The sequence below is a fragment of the Myxocyprinus asiaticus genome, chromosome 43 (genome assembly GCF_019703515.2).
Source record: "Myxocyprinus asiaticus isolate MX2 ecotype Aquarium Trade chromosome 43, UBuf_Myxa_2, whole genome shotgun sequence".
NCBI classification, from domain to species: Eukaryota; Metazoa; Chordata; class Actinopteri; order Cypriniformes; family Catostomidae; genus Myxocyprinus; species Myxocyprinus asiaticus.
In genome coordinates, this window is record NC_059386.1 from 5322142 (window position 1) to 5347972 (window position 25831).

A 25831-nucleotide genomic window follows, 5' to 3' on the forward strand; every position below is an offset into this window, starting at 1 on the left:
TGCATCCAAGCCACTAGATGTCAGCGTAAGTCCAAGATGACACAAAGACAAAAGTTACTGAGTGCACCTTTAAATTCTCTCTAAATTCAAATATGTAATATAGGGTTGTGCAGCAAAGCCATTATCAGTATCAGTATCTGTATCTGTATCTGTATCTGTATCTGTATCTGTTGTTATGGCAAAATGAACAGTGTCTGTATCTTTTTTGGATAGAACCGGGTGTGGGCAGGGTTTAAACCGGAAGTGCGTCAAACTAAATGAAATGCCCAATTTTAAATGCAACTTTAAATTTAAAGATTATATAAATAAAATATGCTTTGTATATTCAAATTAATAAAATATTAATATTAATGATAATGATAATAACGATTATTAAAGGCAGCATATAGATTATTATTATTAATATTATTATTAGGCTATTATTATTTAATTGTATTATTATTTTCTTTTTTTCTTACCTGTCGAAGCTAAATATATAGCCTACATTAAATGTGGAATATGTTGTTAACTGTGGGTTCTCCTTGTATTTCTGAAATTAATATCTTCTTAAACAGAATTTTCATTTATATCTGTGCATGTATAACAATGCTATTCTAGGCATGAGTTGTCAAGCAATTGTGAAATGTCAAACACATTTTGCAGTGAATATTACATTTAAATACTAACATTAAAAGAAATGAGAAGTTTTACGATACATTCAAGGCAGATTTTGTGCATCTTTTAATGTAGAGAACATCGTTATTTAGTTCAGTTACATGTGCAGAATTAGAGAAATGCTGTGGAACACATGGCAAGAGCGAGCCTCTCTAGTTTTTCCAGAAGAGAATAGTGGAAAAAGAAAGAGAATCGTTTAGTTTGTAGGACATGTGCAGGAATATTCTGAATAGATCTACAGTCTATGGAGCATTTAAACCTTTATGGATCATTTAAACTTAAAGTCTAAACCAGATAATTCTCTTAATCAGAATTGGATATAAATGTGGTATATGTTAAAAGATGGACAGACGAGCTTCGCTGTGAAATCATCACTTCAGGTCAGGAATTCAACATCGCGCTCAGGTTGGTGTATGCATGGGAATCATTATGTGTGAATCATGTGACACATTAACATAAACACTTAATGGTACTCTAGACAAGCTCGAATTTCTGAAATTCGTACAATAAACAGAGACTTAAAATGAGTTGAGACTGCGGCCATAGATTTGAAATCTCACCGTGCACATTTTCATTCATAAGGTTTTCACTTTAGTAATATTGGCTTCACACACTCATAATTTTGTTGTAATTTAGGATATGTTTATTAAAAAATATCACTTTATCCTTGTGCTTCTTGGATAATAAGTCTAACAATTTTGTTTTTCTTTCTATTATTCAGATGAATTCGTTATGATGTTTGAACCACTCAACATTCAAGATTCAGAATTTATAATATATAATTTTATTTTAACATGGTTGGCAGTGATTGGATGATGTTGGCCAATACATTGAATCAGAATTATTGATGCTAATTTCTGATGTAATGTCCGTAATGTCTCAAAAACATGAATAACCAACACTCCCGGAAACATAATAAACAATTTGATAAAAAAAAATAAAAAAATCTGACTTTCTATTGCTTGGTTTTATTTAAAATTTCACAACTTAGTCTCACTGTCCACATATGTGGACATCAAGTTTTAGGAAACCTATTTGGTCATAAAACATGCAAATATATACAGTATATATATATATATATATATATATATATATATATATATATATATATATATATATATATATATATATATATATATATATATATAATATATACTGTATATATTTGCATGTTTCTTGGGGGCTACTAGTTACATATCAAAAAGGGGAATGGAAAATGCACACAGCAGTCACACAAGGGTCTCAGGAGGTTAAAGACAGACCTATTGTGAGCCGCGAGGTTGTTCATTTATTGTATATACTTCTGCTGAAGCCATCAGTCAAGTTTCATTTTTAAGTACTACATTACCCATGATAATGAAGAGAAGAATCCACCAATCAGAGAATCGCAGCCAAAAAAGCATGCTAAACCGGCCACTCCCATAACGCACTGAATGTCACAACTGAGTCACTCTCCCTACACTCTAAAACTACCAATATATTTGCATGTATTTGTAATAAAATATACTGTTTCTATACGTATAATCAACAACTTTAAATCAATAGTTTTATACTTTTTCAGCGCTTTTAATTCAATTATGTCATTCAGCATTGCTTTATGGGATTGCAGCCCATTCCCTCATGAAAGATGGTACGTGCACAGTCTTGTACAGAACCTTTGTCTTTTTGTCAGATTTTCAAATACTTTTTTTGCTTCAAATCAAAGTTTGTAATGTAGTGATTTACCTCGGAGCTGGTAAGTTTGGTTCTTTGCTTCAAACTCTTTTATGAAGGATTTTTTTAAATCCCTATGGCAAAAAATAACATTGTTGCTTTGAATCTAATGGTGTCCTGATGTGATTCATCGTAGAGCTGGTTGGTTTGCTTCATAGTTAGAACACTTTATTGAAGAATGTTCCATTAAGAAACTGAATGGGAGAAATATTTCCGGAACCAAGGCTGCTGAACAAGTAGGTGGCCACTGTTGTGCTTTATTGACATGCGGTTACAGATGTAGGTACAGTCTATAGGCTGTTTCAAAACTGTTTGAAATGTGGCTTATTTAATCTGATTTTAGAGCCGGAACTATTTGTTTTATGATGTGCTTTAATATGTTTCAGTGTGTAAGGTCAACTTACAGTAAGGGCTGGTTTCAAACTCAAAGCGGCGACTAAATCCTCCATAACCAGCGGAGGTTCGTGCTCTGATTTGAAAGATATATGCTGAAGATGGCTTGAGACCATCCACCAGAATCTCCATCTCCTTTGACTTTATGATGGTGTAGCTGGTCTCCTGATCCTGTAGAGCACCAAAAAGAGAAGAGATGTACAGAAGTGACCAGAAAGTGAGAAAATGGGGGATAAGGCCTAACATCCCATGAGAGAATGGTAAAGTGTGTGTGTTGTGGCCAGTATTAGAGGATCAGTTTTAAATCTCTTTTGTTAGGCCTGTGTTAAGTGCTCTGCCCATTAGCTCTCATATGAACGGGTGTGGGGCATCATAGCTTTTCTTTTACTAAGTGCCTCGTATCAGTGTTTCCCAGACCGGTCTTCAACACTGAGGTCATGAGGAGCTGAGATTGGTTTTCAGTGCTATTCTGTCTTTAAATGTTCCATCAAAGCAGTCGGCAAATACTGCAAGATGAGGAGCAATCAGAGATGGCGATCAGAGAAGGGTTTGGTTTCAGGCTTTGTCAGGGTTGTCGCCAGTGGGGTGGTCTGCCGAGACAATCCACGAACGATCTGATGCTTCTAACGTCACTTCAGTACTTGTTCGCTGTAGATATACAGCCTATAGGTGTATAGTTTGAATGAGCTTCCTGCACACAGGTACAAATTCATTAAACAGTTTACCTGCGGATTGCATTTTCTGATGAATGTACCAAATCTGCTATTCACACAAGCAACGGCTTTCTGTCTTTTTATCCGTTTTACTACCATTCACACCTCAGCACCAAAATGCCTTTAAACTCTGTGATTTAATTTGCTGCCAAGGGTTTTGGTCCTAAGTTTTCTTCATTCCCGAAGGAGGCTAGTTATTTATCCCAATGGAATCACTTACTTTTCTTGTAAGCTGTCAAAAAATGTCTTCATCCGCTCAGACAAGGTGAAGCGCTTTAATTTTTCTGTCCAATTTGATGTAATTTTTTGACTCCCGATCACAGCCATTAAACGGCACCAACATACTTCTTACATCAGCACGTCCTGTCCTCGTACACGCTCAAACAATTAATCTTACGGCTTTGTTCACACAAAGCATCAAAAACTGAACTTTTCTGGTAATGTTATACTGTAATTTCACATTCCATGAGCAGTATTTCAAATGGGTCCTGTTTAAACATGAGCTCTACAGGGAACAATTTAATAAATGTTCCGGAAAAAGCTGCATGAGTGAAAGCTACTATTGCCATTCTTTTCAGCATTTACAAGCTTTATTTCTATGTAAATTAAGCTCAATATAGATTACATCTTATTCACAAAAATCATCTGTCAGCTTGGATGAAATTAACATTGTGTTAATTTTAATCGTAATTAAGCGCATATTTTTTGTAGTTAATCGCGCTTAATCGCAGATTTTGAAAGCTGAAATTTGACACTATATATACATATTTTTCTGTCAGAATGCATCTTAGGAAAGAAAACAAAACAATATGTAACAATATAATGCTTTACTAACATTTTCCAAACAAAGCCTTCCACAGTATAAAGATAGAAATGCACTAAAATAGCACCAATTTAAGTAACATTAAATGTTTCCCTTGGAAAGTCTAATTGGGAGGTTGACTAATTGAAAAACTAATCTCCCCATAGGTTGCATATTCATTACAATGAGCATTAAATCTCTTAAACTCTCATCCTCCACAATACTGACAAGCCGATAGACTGCTAGATTTGCTACAGCAATCGTGAAGCTGCGTTCATGATTTGCATCAGGGTGTCAGCGTCAAGCATTGCTCTGAACTCCTCATGAAAAGAGCTTGCATACAAAAACGTCTCATGTTGCATTTTTGTGATAGTTGATAGTGAAGACTAGTGTCGCTGTCAGATGAAAGGCACATTGTAACGAGGAGGAGGGCATAGCCGGGCCGTGAGGATGCACACCCGGCGCTGTTGCCTAATCAGCGGGAGGGAGATAAGGGAATAGCCGGTGATGCCAGAGAGAGAGAGAGGCGCACACTAAGCTGAGTGTGTGTGTGCGTCAGTGTTTTATTTTGCTGTGTTTTCAGTTTGATGTTGTGTTGTAATTAAAGTTCATTGAATGTGGAATCGGCTCCCGCTCACTCCTTTCTCGAACCTTGTTACATTGGTGCCGAAACCCTGGAAAGGAGGAAGGGCACGCTGTCCGAGAAAACTCGCCACTGCCATCCTCCAGGGGATGGAGGAGTCACTGCCATCCGCCAGGAGCCGAGGAACCGCTGCCTCCTGCCAGGAAGTGGAGGAGCCATTGCCATCCGTCAGGGGACGGAGGAACTGCTGCCATCCACTGGGAGGCGGAGGAACCGATGCCGTCTGCCGGGGACGGAGGAGTGGCTGTCGTCCGTCATGGGGCGGCGTGCCCGTGGGAGCCAAAGAAGAGTGTTTTCTTTTCTCTGACTCTCTCTCTCTCTCTCTCTCTCGCTCTTCTCTCTCTGTCTCCTCCGCTCGCTCTTTCTCTCTCTGCCTCCCTCCCCTCATCTCTCTCAGATTCACAGGAGTCAATGTGGACCATCGGGTGGCAGAATGGCCGGAAGAGCAGCATCTCCCCTCTAGAGATGGAGGAGGAGTATGCCAGTCTGGATGGTGCCTGGGCTTGAATTAGGCGTTGGAGGAGTATGACAAGGAGGAGGGCGTGGTCGGGCTGTGAGGATGCATGACCCATGCTGAGTTGCCTAATCAGCTGGAGGGAGATAAGGGAAGAGCCAGGGATGCCAGAGAGAGAGAGAGAGAGAGAGAGAGAGAGAGGCGCACATGAAGCCGAGTGTGTGTGCATCAGTTCTTTATGTTGCTGTGTTTTCAGTTTGATGTTGTGTTGTAATTCAAGTTAATTGAATGTGGATTCAGCTCCCGCTCCCTCCTTTCCCGAACCTTTTTACACACGTTTCTCTAAAAAATGCATTTTTCAAGAGCATGGAAAAAACTATTTTTCATAAAAAAATCTTACAAAATGAATCGAAAATAACATAATTAGTCACCTTTAGAACCATAAATAAAATTGTATCATTACACATTTGTTAGTGAACTGTTACGATATTTTATTTGGACAACATGGATTTTTGTTAGCGAATGTGGACATAAACGGTTTTCTTGTTATGGGTTCCAGTGGCACATGTTCAGTATAACTGTTCGTGTTGCCTGAACTCAGTTGGTAGGTTATTGATTGCTATAGAATTTATTTTTGGATTTAATCTGAGCTTTCACTTACTATTTTAGATTGAAATCAGTTTTATGACTAGGGTTTCTAGTCCGGTTGTTGAGTGGACAGTTTGGTTTCAAGATGGGTTTTTGGGACCAAAGCATAAATTAGCTTTCACTCTGGGTTTCGCGAAGATGGAAATCTGGCAACCGTATATGGCTGGTGAAGTCTACTTTTTAAAGCCACCTGACAATGTGCATGCATGAATGACTTTGGTAGGCAATCTCTTCACTACACTTAGTTGTAGTTGTACATATTATGTTTTCAGAGAACAAGAAGAGATACTTTACCTTGGTGGTGATGTTATAGATGAGCAGACACTATAGTTGACACTCTTCAAAACATAAGGACAGGACATACGTGGTTTAGATGGACACTTCTCAAGGCCATTGAACAAACTTGTTAAACAGATAGCCTGATTAAATTTCTTTATGCACAATTCAAACAGTAGGAAGAGGTCATTCGACGCATTCTGTCTATGGTAAAAATTTCAAATTGCCAAAAATGGAGATATGTGTTTTCATCTGACAGCGACGATAGGCTGCAAAATATTTGATTTCTATCACAAGTCCAATCTGGGCTTGCTTTGTACATCAAATAGCATTAAGAGGTCCTTTCTAATCATTTTATCACTGACAGGGAAGCGTTATTGTGTGACTTGTGAAGTGTACGTCAGTTTAATGACTTTGTGCGAACACATTCCGTCCTTCCAACCAGTGTTTATGCTGGTTTATGCTGTATTAATGGTAAATGCATTAATCGAAATTAAGACAAATTAACGCGTTAAACTTTTTTAATTAATCGCATGTGTTAAAGGTGCTGTGAGCGATTTTAGCCGTTCTAGAATTTCCACAAGCTGAGTCGTTGGATTAGCCACGGCCCCTCTTTCTGAAACCCCGCACTCCAAAGATACCAAATGAGCTTTATTGAGCCCGATATCGAGCAGAAACAGTTGTCATAAACAACAGCAGAAAAATAGTGCTCTCAACTGACAAATGTTATGAGCAACATGACATAAAAATGGTATTAAGCCTCAATAATTCGCTGCAACTACAATACTTTGAGAACGTGCAAAATTATTCACAGGCAGAAAGCGTCAGAGACCGCGGCCCGTGGACACATTTTTGTTTGTCAGAGTCTAGTGCTGTCACAGAGACTAGTGAGATATCTCACTTATTGACACTTGTTTCATTAATATCTTTCAGGAATATTTTGAATACCCCTTATATGAAAAAAATATCTTACAGCCCCTTTAATGCATTAATTCTGTCAGCTGTAGTTATTACATCTCACAGAATGCAGGTAGTATTTTATTTAAAAATAAAGTAATTTATTTGCATGTTTGTGTAAATTGTTTAGCAATCATAACAGTAACTCATATCAAAACAGTAAATTATGATAAAGTGATGTAGAAGAGTGTTATAACAGAGTATACATCCAGATGCATGGTGTAGTTGAGCACACTTTCAACATTTTAAAGAGCTGATTCAGGTGCCTGGGTCACAGCGGTGGTGCTGTACAGTCCCAGTAAATTATGCCAGAACATGGTATTAACGCTGCTGCATCCTCCAAAACCTAGCAATCACAACTGACCTGCAAGATTTAGAACTGCGTTGTGAAAATTGCATTAAATGTTTGGGTGTGCTTGCACCCAAGGACCCAATAGTAATACCTTTTGAAACTCAGATCTTTTACCACTATGCTACACCACCCCATGCCCAGTAAATGTGTTCAACACATTCAAATTAATCACTTGTACATCTATCAGGTTAAATCTTAGGAAACCTTTCAAGAAGTTTTTAGGGCCAGGTTTAGAACTAATATATATATATATATATATATATATATATATATATATAAAATCATATTTTATAAATTGTTTGGAGGGATTAACTCATGATGTGCAGTAATTACCTTCTCAAAATATTTGATCTCATATTCCAGAATGATGCCGTTGGGTCGGTCGGGCTCCTGCCAGGACACAGCAATGCTGTTCTTCGCTGTCTTGCCTTTCTTCACTATGGTTATAGGAGATGGGGCTGTGAACACAAAAGTTATGTTCACTTTTCATCTTAAATCAAGCAGAAAAAATATTTCCTTGAGTGATGCACCGAAGTCCTGATGCAATGTATTGTAATTGTCATTTAAAAGTTTCAAAGTTTATGCTTCAGACTAATTTTTGATATGTCCATCCCTTCAGCTATTCTTAATTAAATGAAGATATCATATTGTGCTGATTACTTTTAAGTGCTTCATACTGTTCAGGGAAAAGACAGTTCATAAATGTGAAATATTCTAAACTTTAGTGGTGGAGACAGTCAGAGAGAATGGTCTGATGTCTTTCATCTTTGCTAGTTGATTGCTTTGAGAAATCGTTTTGAATGTGGATTCAGGCAATGACATACTTTTATGTTTATGCAACCTAATTATTTTAGACAACAGGATACATAGTGAAATGTGTCTGGATTTACTTCCTTCCCATAAAAGCCCAGACATGACATCACTTTTAACAAGAACAAAATTGTTTTATTGCACATATAATTAGTTTATAAAACAGTCTGGTTTATGTTGGCCTAGTCTTACTTTGTTAAATATTCACAGTGCTATCTTAATAATGTAACACAGAGATCTAATTTTCATTACTATAATTGGATTATTACTATATATTTGGATTTACAACTATGAATTCTAATTAACAGCTATAGTTTTGGATTTATAGATATATAGTTAAGATTTATAACTATACATTTGGATGTACAACCATATATTCAGATTTAAAACTATATATTCATGATTTATATCCAGATTTAAAACTATTCATTCACAGTTACTTCTATATGTTCAGATTTGTAACTATTTATTTGGATTTACAACTATTTATTCAGGATTTACATTTATTTAATTTGATTTATAACTATTTAGATAATAACTGTAGATTTAAAACTATACATTTAGGATTTATATTCATATATTCAAATTTATAGCTATATACAGTATTTAGTTACATTTGAATATATATATATATATATATTTAACTATATATTTGTACTTTGTATAAAATACTGGCATATGCTTCATTTGTATATGCAAAATATAATTTAATGTTAAAACTGATTGTATGAATGTTATATGTTGCATGACTGCATTACTGTACCTAAATAGTTTTTAAATAACTGTGGTCATTTTCAAATATACTGTATATTATATGTTTACGAGAGAGTAATTATTATTATTATTATTATTATTATTATTATTTCTTCAATCTATTGTCCATTTTCACATTACTGGTACTCTGTAGTAGTACTGCAGGAACCTGTACATATACACTTAAAACTTACTGCAAACTAAAACTTTAAATTCAATTGTTGATGTTGCAAAACTTCTCTCTCTCTTCAATAACTCCTCACCTTTCATCCCATATGGCTATGTTTGGTGTCACTTATATGAGAAACATAAAAAATAAAAAAAACCCTATCTGTCTATATGTGGAATGCTGAAATCAAACCCGCCTTTATATACCTGAATGGAAGTGTCGGACTGTGTCCATGAGATAAAGAGGGTTAAAGTTCTGTGGATGATCCCTCAGGCACTGATCCAATAGCTCAATAGAAGCCCATGATAGGAAAGCATAGAAAAGTCCATCCTCTCTTTCCCAAACAAAGAGTAACTGTATCCTTTTTGCCCAGACAAAACTGTAATCATTCCTATCTTAAAAGCCTGAAATGGTATACTTGGCAACCTGATCCGCTTGCCTGCAGGAAAAGAGCAGTGTTGTGGAGGGTGCCTGTGCCACTTAAACACTCTGGCAGCCTGTTAAATGTTTGAATTTCAGTCAAGTGGGAGACGCAGCCCTGTGAGTTATTGATTCTCAATAATCCTTAAGGTTGGCCTGGGGAATTCTGAGCTGTACTGGTGATGGCAAGAAACAAAAACTTCAACTGGGGGTCCATCAAACAAAATAGTCATGGGAAGTGACAGATAGTTACTCTATATCAAAACAAACTAAAATATTGTGGCATGTATAGAATTCTGCACAAAAGCTAAACAGATTTCCACAAAATGTAAATATCACAAAAATCTCCACCTCTTGAATTATTTGTTCGTTCATTTATTTAAATAATAGGTAATTTTGTAAATATTTTGGGCTATTTTTGATCATAGTTTTTAGCTGCCAATAGTATTCCAAGTTACAGTTAAAAAGTGCACACTTATACATACACTCACTTCACACTTTAGACTGTGGTATGATTGTTGGTGCCAGATGGGCTGGTTTGAGTATTTCTGTAACTGCTGATCTCCTGGGATTTTCATGCACAACAGTCTCTAGAATTTACTCAGAACGGTTCCAAAAACAATAAACATCCAGTGAGGGGCAGTTCTGTGGATGGAAATGACTTGGAATTGTGTATAACATCTGTCACTTCATTTGTATAATGACCCAAAAACATTTTATCATATTTAAATCTATTCGATAGAATTTCAGATTTTCAGATGGCAGATTGTCATTTATAATCAGATCAGAAAATGTCGCTCTGTGTAGACTTGGATATAATAACACAAAAGTACAGCAAACAATTTGTATGTGTGAAATTTCAGAAGCCTATTTAAGCTCAGTGAGAGCTTCCTCTCCCATCATTTGCAGTGTTACATTGTGGACAGCCTAATGCATGCAATAATTCCTGATTTGTATTTATTTATAATCTACAAAAGAATAATTCTTAAGGCCATTACTTAAAAATCCTTATCACTGAAATACTGTTTTAAGTTATGAAAAAAATAGGCCAACTGTTAGCACAGAATCGTCAACAGTAATAAAGTAATAAAGGTGACAACAGTCTTGTCACCAATGACAACCCACAGTGCAAAAGTCCCATCAGAGTACTGCCACTCAGTTCATTAACAGATGGAACAGCAGCATTCTGCAGGAAACGTGTCAAAGGAGGTGTGATCCTAGCACTCTGATTAATGCCACCAAAAGGGAAGCGCTGTCTTCATCTAGTGTGAGAATCCGCTAACTCGAAAAGTCTTAATATCTGTGCCAGCCATGGAATCTGTAACACAATCCAGCAAGAAACATCACTACTTCATCACTGAACTTGTCTATGCAAACTATTTTCATCTTTTTCACACAGTTGGGGCTGAGTTAATCGCAGTTGTCAAACAAGTATCCAGCTTAGCATGAGCAGCATCAAAAATGCATAACTTCCTGCCGGTAAAACAATAACTCCAGGTAATATTGTTTTTTGTGCTGGATAAATATTTCAAACAAATATTTGCATGTAATTTATTTAATGTTAGCATGGCGGTACGGTGGATTTCATCTGTGTAAGAAAGGTCATCTCCTCTGTTCCTGCCCCAAATGACTGCCAGCGTAAACATCTCAACAGCCTGTGTGTTTGTAAACAAGTGTTGTTTGGGGAGCCCTGCCGAGATACAAGAAAAAAGCCCTGGCAGAGCCGAGCGGCCCATTGGCCAAATGTAGGCCTGAGATATTACTGCTGCCAACAGACTGCTGCACCAACCAGAGGCCTGAGCTAAGAACTATGAGCTATGATATACACTCTTAAGTACTGCCAAAAAAAAAGCAGGGGTCTATGTATAAACATCAGATACACACAAAATGGGCATTGAAACAAAAAATAAACTTGTAGTAAATGACTCTCAACTCTGCTTACTTGTATTGGTGTGTGCGAAATGAACTGAAAAGACTGATTATAAACTCCACTTTTAATATAACACACATTTAGAATAAAAAAAAGTATGGAGTTAAGCACTGAATCAGAAGTAACTGTTCTGCAGCTGATATTAGGCTAAATAATTTTTACATAAGTAATTGAAAATGCATTCAAATATAAGCTTTATAAAGGAAACATTTTAATGGATGTGCTTCATTTGTAAGACTCTCCCGTGGCGTCATATGTACTTTTTAATGATAGCAAGGATTTACTGGCTCGTGATATGCTCGATTCCCATAGGCCATTCACTTGGAATAATGTACTATTACAGAAATCCAGTTTTGAGGTAAAAGACAACATTCAAATAAAGATGATTTGTGATATGCACTTAACGCTGACTGACGTGGAATTACCTGGTAAAACAGATGACACATTCAGTAGTCAGACCACTGGAAAGACTGGTGATTGGTTGTCTGGATAGGTCTTATCAGAAACATGGTACTGTACATTCGCACACTATTGCACAGGTGCAGAATTGCAACATAGGCATAACATTTCCTGCCTTCACCATTCACCAGTAATCCTGTGATGACAACCCCGTTCAAGGTACTGAAAACATAAAAAATAAAAAAATTAAAAAAATCCCACAAAACAAAAGATAAGCACGATTTATTTATTTAAAAAAAAAAAGAAAAGAAAAAGGCAATCTGATGATGTCAGATAGTGTTTTCCACTACAAAATTATTTTTCTTAATTGCTTTCTTAAACTAACTTTTAAGGATCTAAAAACATCCTAAAAATGATGTAGCCGCAAACTGGTAAGAGTGCCCATGATGACCCCTGTCCACTGTCGAAAGCGCCTACAATTGGTTCTTGGAGCAGTGGAAGAAAGTTGCCTGGTATGATGAGTCCTGTTTTCTTTTACATCACTTGGACGGCCGTGTACACGTGCGCTGTTTACCTGGGGTAAGTGATGGCACCAGGATGCACTGTGGGAAGACGACAAGCCGAAGGAGTGAGTGTGATGCTCTGGGCAATGTTCTGCTGTGAAACCCTGGGTCCGGCCATTCATGTGGACATCTGTTTGACACGTGCCACCTACATAAACATCGTTGCAGACCAGGAACACCCCATCATTGTAATGGAATTCCCTGATGGCAGTGGCCTCTTTCAGCAGGATAATGCGCCCTGCCACACTACACACATTGTTCGGGAATGGTTTGAGGAACATGATGAAGAGGTCAGGATGTTGCCCTGGCCTCCAAATTCCCCAGATCTCAATCCGATTGAGCATCTGTGGGATGTGCTGGACCAACAAGTCCGATCCATGACGGCTCCACCTCGCAACTTACAGGACTTGAAGGATCTGCTGCTAATGTCTTGGTGCCAGATACCACAGGACACCTTCAGGGGTCTTGCAGATTTCATGCCTCGGCGCTGTTTTTGCGGCACGTGGAGGACCAACAGCATATTAGGCAGGTGGTCAAAATATTTTGGCTCTTCTGTGTATATTCTCTGTACCAAGTCTTAATATATAATTATACTTTTTATATAATTATATGACCTTGTTTAACTGATAAAGAGTTTTTTGTAAGGCTAAAGTGACATAGAAATTACCTGTTTGCTTCAGCAATTGTATTTTTCAAGTCACATATGCGTTTACGTTTAACTTGCGCCACAGAGTGGACATTTTACCTCAGAACTGCCACAATACTTGTCATGAACCTTGTTATAAGATTTTGCTAAATTTCTGTGACAAAATTCTTCAGAAATTGTCCTTTGGTGTTCCACATAAAATATAACAAAACAATAGGTGTGGAATGACAAAATACACATTGGTGAACTGTTCCTTTAACAGGTATCACAGATCATTATTACTAACATCATTAATAACTACTGTATTAAGGTTATATATCTTGAGTCTGATGATTGAACTCAAGATGGCGCCGAGTATGGCTGCTGCATTGCGAGCTCCGAAACAACATTGTCGTTTTTTGTTTGTTTTGTTTACAATTCTTATGTTTTTTGTCTTGGATGTTGTCTGCCTTATTGTCTACAACAGAAAAACACTTTTGGACATTGGTTCTGCAATTACACACCGTAAATTGGATCTGTTTCCAACGAGAGATGAGGGACTGCTGCATCATCTGCCTTACAGAAACTTGGATGTCTGCGGAGATTCCAGACTCAGCCATCGAACCTGCGGGGTTCTCCGTGCACCAAGCGGACAGAGCGAAATACCTCTCAGGTAAAAGCAGAGGTGGTGGTGTATGTTTTATGATCAACAAATCCTGGTGTGATCAGAGGAACGTACATTCTATCAAGTCTTTCTGCTCTCCTGATCTGGAATTTCTCATGCTTCTGTGTCGACCATTCTGGCTACCGAGGGAATTCACAGCGGTCATTATCACTGCTGTGTATATCCCACCACAAGCCGACACAGACCACGCACTCAAGGAACTGTATGGGATTATAAGCAAGCAGGAAACCGTGCACCCTGAGGCTGCGTTCATTGTGACCGGGGACTTTAACAAAGCCTATCTCAAATCAATTGCACCAAAATACCATCAACACATCAGTTTTAAAACACGAGGGGACCGGGTTTTGGACCATTGCTACTCTCCCTTCCGGGATGGCTACAAATCCCTCCCCCGCCCAACATTTGGCAAATCGGACCACTCTTCCATTCTGCTTCTGCCTGCTTACAGGCAGAAACTGAAACAGGAAGCACCCACCCTCAGAACGATCCAGTGCTGGTCGGACCAATCAGACTCTATGCTACAAGACTGTTTTGATCACGCGGACTGGGAAATGTTCCGGTCCGCCTCTGATGATGACATCGAGGTTTATGCTGATAGCGTAACATGTTTCATCAGAAAGTGCGTAGAGGATGTTGTTCCGTCCAAAACAATATGGACCTACCCGAACCAGAAACCTTGGATTAATAGCGATGTTCGCGCGGCACTTAATGCGTGGACCTCCGCTTTTAATTCTGGGAACGTGGAGGAGCATAAACAAGCCAGTTACGCCCTCCGAAAATCTATCAAAGCAGCAAAACGGCAGTACAGGAACAAGACTGAAGGACAGTTTAACACCACCAACTCTAGAAGCATGTGGCAGGGAATTAATATCATCACGGATTTTAAAGGGAATAAAAACTCCACCATGAACACCGCTGCCTCTCTCCCGGATGAGCTAAATACTTTTTATGCATGGTTCGAGGGAAATAACATCGCCCTCGCAGAGAGAGCTCTCGCAGCCAAAGCTACAAAGGTCAATTCACTCTCCGTCTCTGTAGCAGATGTAAACCAATCCTTCCGATGGGTGAATTTCCGTAAAGCCGCGGGTCCAGATGGCATTCTGGGCCACGTCATCAGAGTGTGCACGAACCAACTGGCTGGTGTTTTTACGGATATTTTCAACCTTTCCCTCTCCTTGTCTGTAGTCCTCACATGCTTTAAAACATCCACCATTGTGCCTGTACCAAAGCAATCCAAAATCACTTGCTTAAATGACTGGCGTCCTGTTGCTCTGACCGCCATCATCAGCAAATGCTTTGAGAGACTAATCAGAGATTACATCTGCTCTGTGCTGCCTCCATCACTAGACCCATTGCAGTTTGCTTACCGCAACAACCGCTCCACTGATGATGCCATTGCATCTACAATACACACTGCTCTCTCCCACCTGGAAAAAAGGAACACTTATGTGAGAATGCTGTTTGTAGACTACAGCTCAGCATTCAACACCATAGTGCCCTCCAAGCTTGATGAGAAACTCCGGGCTCTGGGCTTAAACAGCTCACTGTGCAGCTGGATCCTGGACTTCCTGTCAAGCAGACGCCAGGTGGTTAGAATTGGCAGTAACATCTCATCACTGACCCTCAACATTGGAGCCCCACAGGGCTGTGTTCTCAGCCCACTCATGTACTCCCTGTACACACATGACTGTGTGGCAACACACAGCTCCAATGCCATCATTAAGTTGCTCATGATACGATGGTGGTAGGTCTGATCACTGACAATGATGAAACAGCCTACAGAGAGGAGGTGCACACTCTGACACACTGGTGTCAGGAGCACAACCTCTCCCTCAACGTCAGTAAGACAAAGGAGCTTGTGGTGGACTTCAGGAGAAGAGAAAGAGAACATAGCCCCATCACCATCAATGAAGCACCAGTGGAGAGAGTCAGCAGCTTCAAGTTCCTGGGTGTCCACATCACTGAGGAACTCACATGGTCTGTCCACACTGAGGCTGTTGTGAAGAAGGCTCATCAGTGTCTCTTCTTCCTGAGACAGCTGAGGAAGTTTGGAATGAACCGCCACATCCTCACACGGTTCTACACCAGCACTGTAGAGAGCATCCTGACTGGCTGCATCTCCACCTGGTAAGGAAATAGCACTGCCCACAACTGCAAAGCCCTGCAAAGGGTGGTGTGAACTGCCAGACACATCATCGGAGGTAAGCTTCCCTCCCTCCAGGACATATATACCAGGCGATGTGTGAAAAAAGCTCGGAGGATCATCAGAGACTCCAGCCACCCAAGCCATGGGCTTCTCTCACTGCTACCATCAGGCAGGTGGTATCGCAGCATCAGGACCCGCACCAGCCGACTTCATGACAGCTTCTTCCCCCAAGCAATCATACTTTTGAACTCTTGATCTCTCACGATCAATATACATCAGCACTGCACTTTATTAATCTTATTATCTCACACTGGACTGTCATAAATTATATTCTCTCTTAACAACACACTGGCAACTGACTATCAACCGACAGCCTGAATGTCAATACAGTACAATACAACCTACTGTACATTTTATATATACTATATATACTATTTTTTTATTGTATAATGTGTATTCTATATTGTGTGTATTGTATAATGTACATTGTATGTTATTATTTGTATATTGAGCTGTGTGTAATTATGTGTATATTAGATTTTAAATTGTGTTGTGTAAATTTGATGCTTATTGTAGATTGGTATATGTCTCATCACTGTCACGACTGCTATGTTGCTTGGAACTGCACCCAAGAATTTCACACACTATTGCACTTGTGTACATGGCTGTGTGACAATAAAAGTAATTTGATTTGATTTATAGGCTGAACAAATGCTAATACGGTAAGTGTCTTATCAATATGAGTGATCAGGTCATCATCTTCAAACCCTCTTTCCAGTCAAATGATAACGGATGTTCAGAGTTTAGTAAAGCTGGAGTGCTAACAGCCGCTTTCCAGAAGAGCTTTGCTGAGAGCGATTGAGAATACTTAGTGTCAGATCTCTTTTCAGACCGATGTGTCACATACTCAGCTGTCAATGAGCACACAGCAAAAGCTCACAAAATAATTCCACAAAAACAGCTTCATAAATGCCTCCACTCACGAGTCTGTCGACATTTAGCAGGGAAGTATGAAAGCACTTCAGGGGCATGCCAGTGCGACACACTAATCACTTGCACCTGCAAACTATTCAGCTTGTTTTGAAATCCAGCTTACTTAAAAACACTGGAAATTAGCGAGCATTTGATCAACCAGCACATTCTGCTCCCGGTTCTAAAAATCTCACCACTTCTGAAGTCAAAACAGAATTTATATCATCGACATTTTGTAAAGACTCGTGTTAGCATGCTAGCCTTCCGCACACAAGTTTGTTGACTCTGTGTGGCAGCTCTCTTGGCTGCTAAAAATGATAATTTTGCTTGTCGTAATTGATAATGTTTTAAAGAGGATAATTCCTCTGTTGATCTGAGGGTAACTTAATGAGTTAGCAGATGTTGAAGTCAACTCTTCAGGTAGAAAATACTGTACCCTCAAAGTCCCAGTGAAATAATTTAGCACCCTAAGACTTTTTCTGTATGCCTCTTAGACGCATCTGCATTGCTTTAGTGACAGAGATGCATCGGCAAGGAAATAGGAGCAAATATTATGTTAAATATTTCTCCCTAAATTAGAATGCAGCAGTTGTATGTTAAGGTTATGAAAAAAGGCCTAAGCATTTAGGATAATGGATTACATAAAGCAAAAGTGGAAATAAATGTTGTAGCCCTGCCAGCCCCTGTAACACCTGCGCTGGTTATTGCGATGCAGTTCTGCAAGTCCGTAGGCATGTGGTACTGCTTTATATTCTCAGATCTTTACATTTCTGATACGTTTAGTATGGGTTTGCTGGTCCAGTGTGATCTCATTACTTTCTGTAAGTATTAATATGTAACGTGCGCACACATAAATTTTTTGTACATTTAGATAGATACTGATACATCCATGTTCTGTATGGGCAGCTTCTAAATGTGAACCCTTTTATGCAAAACAACTTTAGAGAGGTACTAAATTTTACAAATCCTTTAAGTATCATACTATATTGCATTCATGGAATTCATAGGTTGATTTTATTGTATTTATAATAATAAAGCAATATCACATGAACAAGAATGTTGCATGTCCAGCTATCAAAACAGCTGTGAATCAGTCCTTTGTGTATGAGAGATAGAGGGAGAAAGAGAGAGACGCTGAGTGTGTGATTACCTGCATTTGTTGCAGTGATGAACAGTAATGCTGCAGCTATTAGTTTAATTCTATTCCTCAGCTTTTGTGTTATAATTATCCTATGAGTATTTCATGTCGGAGAGAAAATGTAAATATATATATTTTTTTAACAATTATTCATTTACTGATATCATTTTTGCATTGCAATTGACATACAATTAGGCTACTTTGGACATTGCTTTAAATCAAAAAGGATTTTTACATATTTTTACCATAGTTTTTAAATCACTTTCATTTAAAATTTGTCTAGGCTATATCATCATATACTGTATATCATTATCAACCAAAAATTTCAAAATTTCTTGAATATTGCTAATTAATTTTTTGTTTATATGGGCAACCCATATTACATGGTTATTTAATATACACTGATGAAACAAATATTATGACCGCCTGCCTAATATGCTGTTGTTCCTCGATGTGCCACCAAAACAGCACCGACCCGCTGAGGCATGGACTCTGCAAGACCCCTGAAGTTGTCCTGTGGTATCTGGCATCAAGACATTAGCAGCAGATCCTTCAAGTCCAGTAAGTTGCGAGGTGGAGCCGCTGTGGATCAGACTTGTTGGTCCAGCACATCCCAATTTGGAGGCCAGGGCAACACCTTGAACTCTTCATCATGTTCCTCAAACCATTCCGGAACAATGTGTGAAATGTGGCTGGGCGCATTATCCTGCTAAAAGAGGCCACTGCCATCAGGGAATACCATTGCCATGAAGGGGTGTTCCTGATCTGCAATGATGTTTAGGTAGGTGGCACGTGTCAAATAGATGTCCACATGAATGGCTGGACCCAGGGTTTCCCAGCAGAACATTGCCCAGAGCATCACTTCCCCAGGTAAACGCCATACATGTACATGGTGCTCCACGTGATGTAAAAGAAAACAGGACTCATCAGACCAGGCGACCTTCTTCCACTGCTACAAGGTCAAGTTCCGAAGCTCGCATGCCCATTGCAGGTGCTTTCGACGGTGGACTGGGGTCATCACAGGCACTCTGACTGGTCTGCAGGAGTGTTGTGACACATTCCTCACAAATTATCTGTGACTTGTGCCACAGTAGACCTTCTGTCTGTTCGGACCAGATGGGATAGCCTTCGTTGCACTTGCACATCGATGAGCCTTGGGCGCCAAACACCCTGTCGCCGGTTTGTGGTTTGTCTCTCCACGGACCACTGTCGGTGGATACTCACCACTGCTGACCAGGAGCACCCCACAAGCCTTGCCATTTCAGAGATGCTCTGACCATCTGACCATAACAATTTGGCCCTTGTCAAAGTCACTCAGGTCTTTCCTTCTGCCTATTTCTCCTGCATTCAACATGTTGACTACGAGAACTGATTGTTCCCTTACCATCTAATCTACCCAGACCTTGAAATGTAGCCTTGTTAGGAGACGATCAACTTCATTCGCTTCACCTGGGAGTGGTCATAATGTTTTGTCTCATAAGTGTATTAACCCTTTTTTGTTGGTTTTCCAGAAGAAGAAAAAAAAAAAAAAAAAAAAAAAGAAATATATATATATATATATATATATATATATATATATATATATATATATATATATATATATATATATATATTATGATATATACTGTTACCATTATATAAAATTACACATACTGTGATTACACAATACAGAAGTTTTGGTCATCTCGCCCACACCTAGTGCCATGTAGAATAGAGGTTGGGATTTGTGACCACACTGATTACGATCTCTGATGCCTAGTCATTTTTATGGCAGAAAACAATAATAATTAGGAGTCCAAAAACCTTCGGTGCATTAAAAATTGGTTCTCCAGATCGGTTATTAGACACTTAAGCACAAAAATAATCTATATCAGTATTTGTCACAAAACAATATAGTGGTCTCTGTAGTCTCTACCAATGTACATAAGTAAAAAAGTTTATGTTTTAAATGCTGTTGATATTGTATGCTGTTGATACTGTATGCTGTTGATATTGTATGTTTTAGCTCGATCCAAATGTACAAAAAATGTTTTATGTAATGTATTTAATTGCTACAAATACGAATGAGATCATCCTGGATGGTCACAGCATTCAGTTCAGAACATAAGAAACTGATAGGCCAATGCTGCACAACAGCCAGATTTCCATTTGATAGACTGTGTTTGCTTTGAATGTTGGTCAATATAAGATCTTCAAATGGATTTGAACTTCAAATGAGTGAAGACAAAAGCAAGATAATGGGAAAGTGATTTTCAGTAACTCAACACAGAGGAAGCTGGTGGTTCGCCTAGATGTTTCAATACCGATCACGTTGAGAAAGTCAAGCACCTTTGTGAGTGGGTCTGGTCTCAGAACTGCAGCCAAACCACGCGATTAGCCTCCAGCCATCCAGTTCACATAAAACATGACCGCTACTTGACACAAAGCGCTCAGTATTCTGCTGCAACCTCTTCTCAGCTCAAGCCAAATCCCTCATTTCAAAGGTGCCTTATCATCACCAACACTTCCATGACACACACTAGAGATGTAACACACACAGACATATTATGGGCACACAGTGGTCCCCTCCAAGCAGTACTTGGGCAATCCCAAGCAATTACAGCCCCTCTTTCAGATAAAGCATATTACGCTTCATCGTCCATTAGGGTCTTCATTAGCTTAATGAAAGGTCAGTCGCAGTCAGGAGAGTTGCCACTGTATTCGCACAACAACCATGAAAATCAATACTTGCTTAACTGGCTAACCAGAGATTATACAAAATATAAATTACATCTGGATACATCTGAATTTGTATGATTTTAAAGTCTTCATCCAATCAAAAAGACCCTATTTACTCTATTACTACTCAATAACTTCCCCTCGTCTTAAGCCATGTCCATGTTAATCTGCATAGGTTTGAAAACTGTGTTTTCAGTTTCAACAATATCGTTTTCCAAAGTATGTAGATATGGAGAGCATTTTCAAAAGTCTATTGCACTCTTTCTGGTGGAGAAAAAAAATTCTAGTGTGTCTAAAAGGTGTAAACATAGCGAAATCAGTGTATTTTTCAAACGAAAACATATAAAAGGACATAGTAGTAAGATTAATCAGCGTTTGTTATTCTAAAGAAGAAGAAAAATACAAGCAAACATTTTGTTAGGAATATTTTGGGTTCAGTATAAATTAAGCTCAATCAATGGCATTTGTGGCATAATATTAAATACCACAAAAATTATTTTGACTCATCCTTCCTTTATCAAAAATGCAATATTACAAGAAGGCACTTACAATGGAAGTGAATGGAGTCAGTCCATAAACACTAAAATGTACATTGTTTCAAAAGTATAGTCAAAGGATACAAATATTATACATGTTAACATTATTGTTGTGTGAAAAAATCACTTACTAACATTATCTGGGTATCATTACATTCAATATTACAATTTCAATGCCTTGAAAAAGCAACCCTTTAATGCCGGTACTGGATATTACTTACACAGAAAAGGTTAGCAAATTACTTTATCAGACTAAATGCATGCTAACATGTATAATGTTTACATCTTGTGGCTATATTTTTAATACCATGTGCACTGTTGTGTTTATGGACTTTTTGCATTATCCATTTTACATTATATTTCGACTCACCCCTCGATTAAAAAAAAAAAAAAAAAAAAAAAAAGGTGCCCAGGGCTTTTTTTCTTATCAAGGGTGAATGGAAATATTTTTTTAGGGTAATCAATATTATGCCACAAATGCTGTTGATTGAGCTTAATTTATATTGAACTTGGAACATTCCTTGTGTATATATCCAGTATATTCCTTATTTATAACTTTCTCCACTTCTGAAACAACTTTTCTATTTTTGTTACCAAAGCTGCATGAGCTGGGGAAACTAATACTAACCAATATTTTTTTTTCTCTCAATATTACCTAGCTAATATAGTTTCACTTAGAAATTCATCACAATCAATGCAAATTCATGTTGTCTTTAAGATCTCACAGACTGTATGAATTTTCTCACAATTTTTCACAATTTCATTGGGAGGGATACACTCACCTGCCTGGTTGGTGGTGACATTGAGCGAGACGTACTGGCGCAAAGGGGCAGTTAGTTCTGACACCCCGTTCACAGCCTCCACCTCAAAGGTGTAGTTAGTGTGAGCAAGGAGGTCCACCACCATGACAGAGGTGTTTCTCAGGCCTGTCCGCTGGGGGAGGTATCGCACATGGCTACCACACGGCTCATATTGGCCCAGATCTGCACTGATCTTCCTGCACAGAATGTTGTAGTTGATGTCCTTCCTGCCGCCTGTCTCCTCCGGAGCAATCCATTCCAGGAAGACGCTTGTCTCGTTTACGTTGGAAATGGCATTACGTGGGGCGGAAGGGGGCTCTGAAAGATGACATCACAGAAAATAACAACAATTATCCATAGAGCACAACAACAACTGCCTACTTTTTCCAACAGCCTTTGTTTCAAAGTATTTTTCCCAATCATTTTCTCCATATAGATTTAAAAAAATTCTTCAATAAAGAGTTTAAAGACATAAATCATACCAGCTCTGAGATGAATCACAACATCAAATAACAAGTTTGAAAATCATAAAAACTAGTCTGAACAAGACTGTGTACTTACTACATCTGTAGGGAGACTCGATTACATTATCCACAACAATGTTGGGGAAGCTACTTTGAAAGTGTAGCTTCTCAAGCTACAAGCTACTCATGACTTTAAAGGCCCGGGTATAATTAGTTTTTCTGGATTCCCGATCGGATCACACCTGGCCAACCGTGTTGCCTTTCAAAGTATACTTTTCTGACCATGAGCGAATACGAACGTGTGCCCACTTCAACTACTTTGTGATACTCTTTTAGCGCAGTCAATGGCCTGCTAATGCGGCGATGATGCGCACAGACGAGGACTACATCATCTGGTGAAGAAATTTGCGTCACACATACTGTGCGAGTAAGCCTGTGCATTGATGCACCCTTGCCCTTGACTCCATTGCTGCATTCGCAATACAACATGAAAAATTGTGACGCTAAAGCACTATTCTTTGGAAAATGTGGCTCATTACTGGAAAAGCTACATTTTTGAGAAAATAGCTGAGCTATTGACAAGCTACTAAAAAATTTAGCTAACAACTCCCCAACACTGATCCGCAATGCTTCATGGAACTTGACGGTTAATGTTGAGCTCTTTTGCTGCAATTTTTTTTCCGTGGTAACAGCAACTTCTCTGATTGAAGGATCTCTTTCATCAGGATTATGGGTAGTGTAGTTCTTCCTCTGGAATTTGTCATTTAAACACACTTTTTAAAAAACAAAAATGATTGCGTTGAAATCACGCTGACTTGTGACTTCTACAGAAAGATATATCATCACTTAATCTTCAATCATTGTAGGTCTGTCTAAAAAGAGTTAGCATTAAGAATCAATTTCCCCCTCGAAGAAAATCAATGGGATTTTACTTCCGGAAACCTACTGTTGCCCTTTATTTAGAGAAAATTTACTCTTCGGCATAGTTGGCTGTATAAAAACTCAATGGAAGAAGTACTTACTTGTGCAGGCCATGTTGGTGGGATCCAATTCGGTCCTGAAGTATCCCTGCTCACACTGACAGGAAGTAGACGCCTCTACCGTGGTGAAACTTCTAGGAGGACATTTACTGCAGCTTTTGGTCTGTAGAGCTGATCGGTAAAATCCTGGCTTACACACTGCAGGAGAAAGAGGTATCAAACACAATACAGATGTTATTACTTACTAATGCAATTAACTAGAGCCATTGCACTGTTTGTTCAAAGCTGATGAGAAAATCAAGTCATTAAAGTCAAACATTCAACAACTTCAATAAAAAGAGCAAGTGCTTATATCAATAGAATGCTGATGCTTTGAACACACTGTGTTTAATTAATATTTTATCTTGTGTCCTAATGTATAAATATGTAAATTCACTCATATTTAATTCAATAACTATACATACCCCTACCTTGCACATATATTACCACTTGTACATGTACATATGCCATTCTTTGTTATATGTCCTATTTTTTTTATTTATTTTTTTTATGTCTATTTATACTCTTACCTTGTTTTATATTCTGTGTCTCACTGTAATGTTCTGTGTGCACTTGCTTGTTTCTCCTATCACCAAAAAAAAATTCCTTGTGTACGTGAGCACACTTGGCAATAAAGCTCATTCTGATTCTGATTCTGATTAAATGAGTCTTCATGGTTTATAAACACATTGCATTGCCTTTTTAAAATGAGTCTGAATTATTAGTAATTCATATGTTTAGGGAATAAACCTCCTTTTTAAGCTGCAATTGTAATGAAAATTAGTTAAAAAATTTGATGTGCTGAGCAGCAAAACCCAGCATACCCCAAATGAAAAAAATGTGTGTATATATATATATATATATAAATTAAAAAATGAAAATTCTGCCATCGTTTATTAAACCTCGTTCCAATCACCTATGACTTTCTTTCTTCCATGAAACACAAACATTTTTACACTGCTCTTTTCCATACAATAAAAATGAGAGGTGACTGCCCCATACAGAAATCTGATAAATGGCAACATATGTAAAACACATAGTTGTGTTTTCACTGATTTAAAAAAGTCAACATGTGTACACATATGGAACATATATTTCAAAATACTATAAAAATGGCCATTTTCATATATGTAACATACATTTTCCCAAATACTAGTGGAATTTAAAATCTTTATATGCTCAAATATATAAATGTGTGTAATATATATATATACATATATATATATATATATATATATATATATATATATATATATATATATATATATATATATATATATATATGTGTGTGTGTGGGTGTGTGTGTGCTATATATACTATGTAATTATGGGTGGGGCTGTCAAGCTCTAAAAATAGCAAATAAGCACCACAACTTGCCATAAAGTAGCCTATCCAGATCTTTTGAAGCCATTCGATTGCAATGTGTGAAGATCAGACAAAAATGTAAGTTGTTACTTTAAATCTTTCCCTCTAATAAAGCTTTCGAACATCAGTTGTGTAGATATGCGTTAAAAAGAGCTTTTGTGTTCCACTGAAGAAAGTCATATGGGTTTGGAATGACATGAGATATTTATTTCTTTAAAAATATGTTTTTATGTATTAAGCTTCAAATTATTACACCTATCCAAACTCTAATGCACCAAGAGCCTGAGACAGTTTGAAAATTGCAGTTTAAGCGATGAGTGAGACAAATGGTGGCAGTATATTTGGTATTTGCAACTGCTTAAATGCTTTAGATTCAGGACAGGTGCTTCTGCACAGCAGACACCCTGTCAGCGTGAAACACATTTAGATAATGTATTGCCATGGAGAGAGAGAGAAAGATAGATTATCAATGGCCTCGGCAGTCCAAAGTGCACGCAAAGACATTAATTAAAGCCTCCCTGGTGTGCATTAAGAGGCAGACGGCAGAGGTGCGCTGTGAATTCAACCCACATTGAGAACAAGCTAAGTGGCAGAACAGAGAGGAAGCTAATGCAGAATAGTACTATGTAAAATTCATATCATTCAGCATTTAACTAATATTATTGGGCCATATTATACACATCTGTAGCAGTTAACTTTTTCCCTGAAGTCCAC

At 38.1% G+C, this 25831-nt stretch overlaps 1 protein-coding gene across 2 annotated transcripts in view; it reads right to left on the reverse strand.

The window, feature by feature from the left end:
* The window catches only part of LOC127433273 (ephrin type-A receptor 5), a 121121-nt gene that overhangs the window by 38591 nt on the left and 56699 nt on the right, over window positions 1–25831 (reverse strand). For both annotated transcript variants that reach the window (XM_051685005.1, XM_051685004.1), the window contains exons 4-7: window positions 23756–23911; window positions 22252–22587; window positions 7939–8063; window positions 2772–2931 (exon numbers count right to left, since the gene is read on the reverse strand). In XM_051685005.1, coding sequence (XP_051540965.1) covers window positions 2772–2931; window positions 7939–8063; window positions 22252–22587; window positions 23756–23911 — 777 coding nt within the window. The remainder of the gene's footprint in view (window positions 1–2771; window positions 2932–7938; window positions 8064–22251; window positions 22588–23755; window positions 23912–25831) is intronic.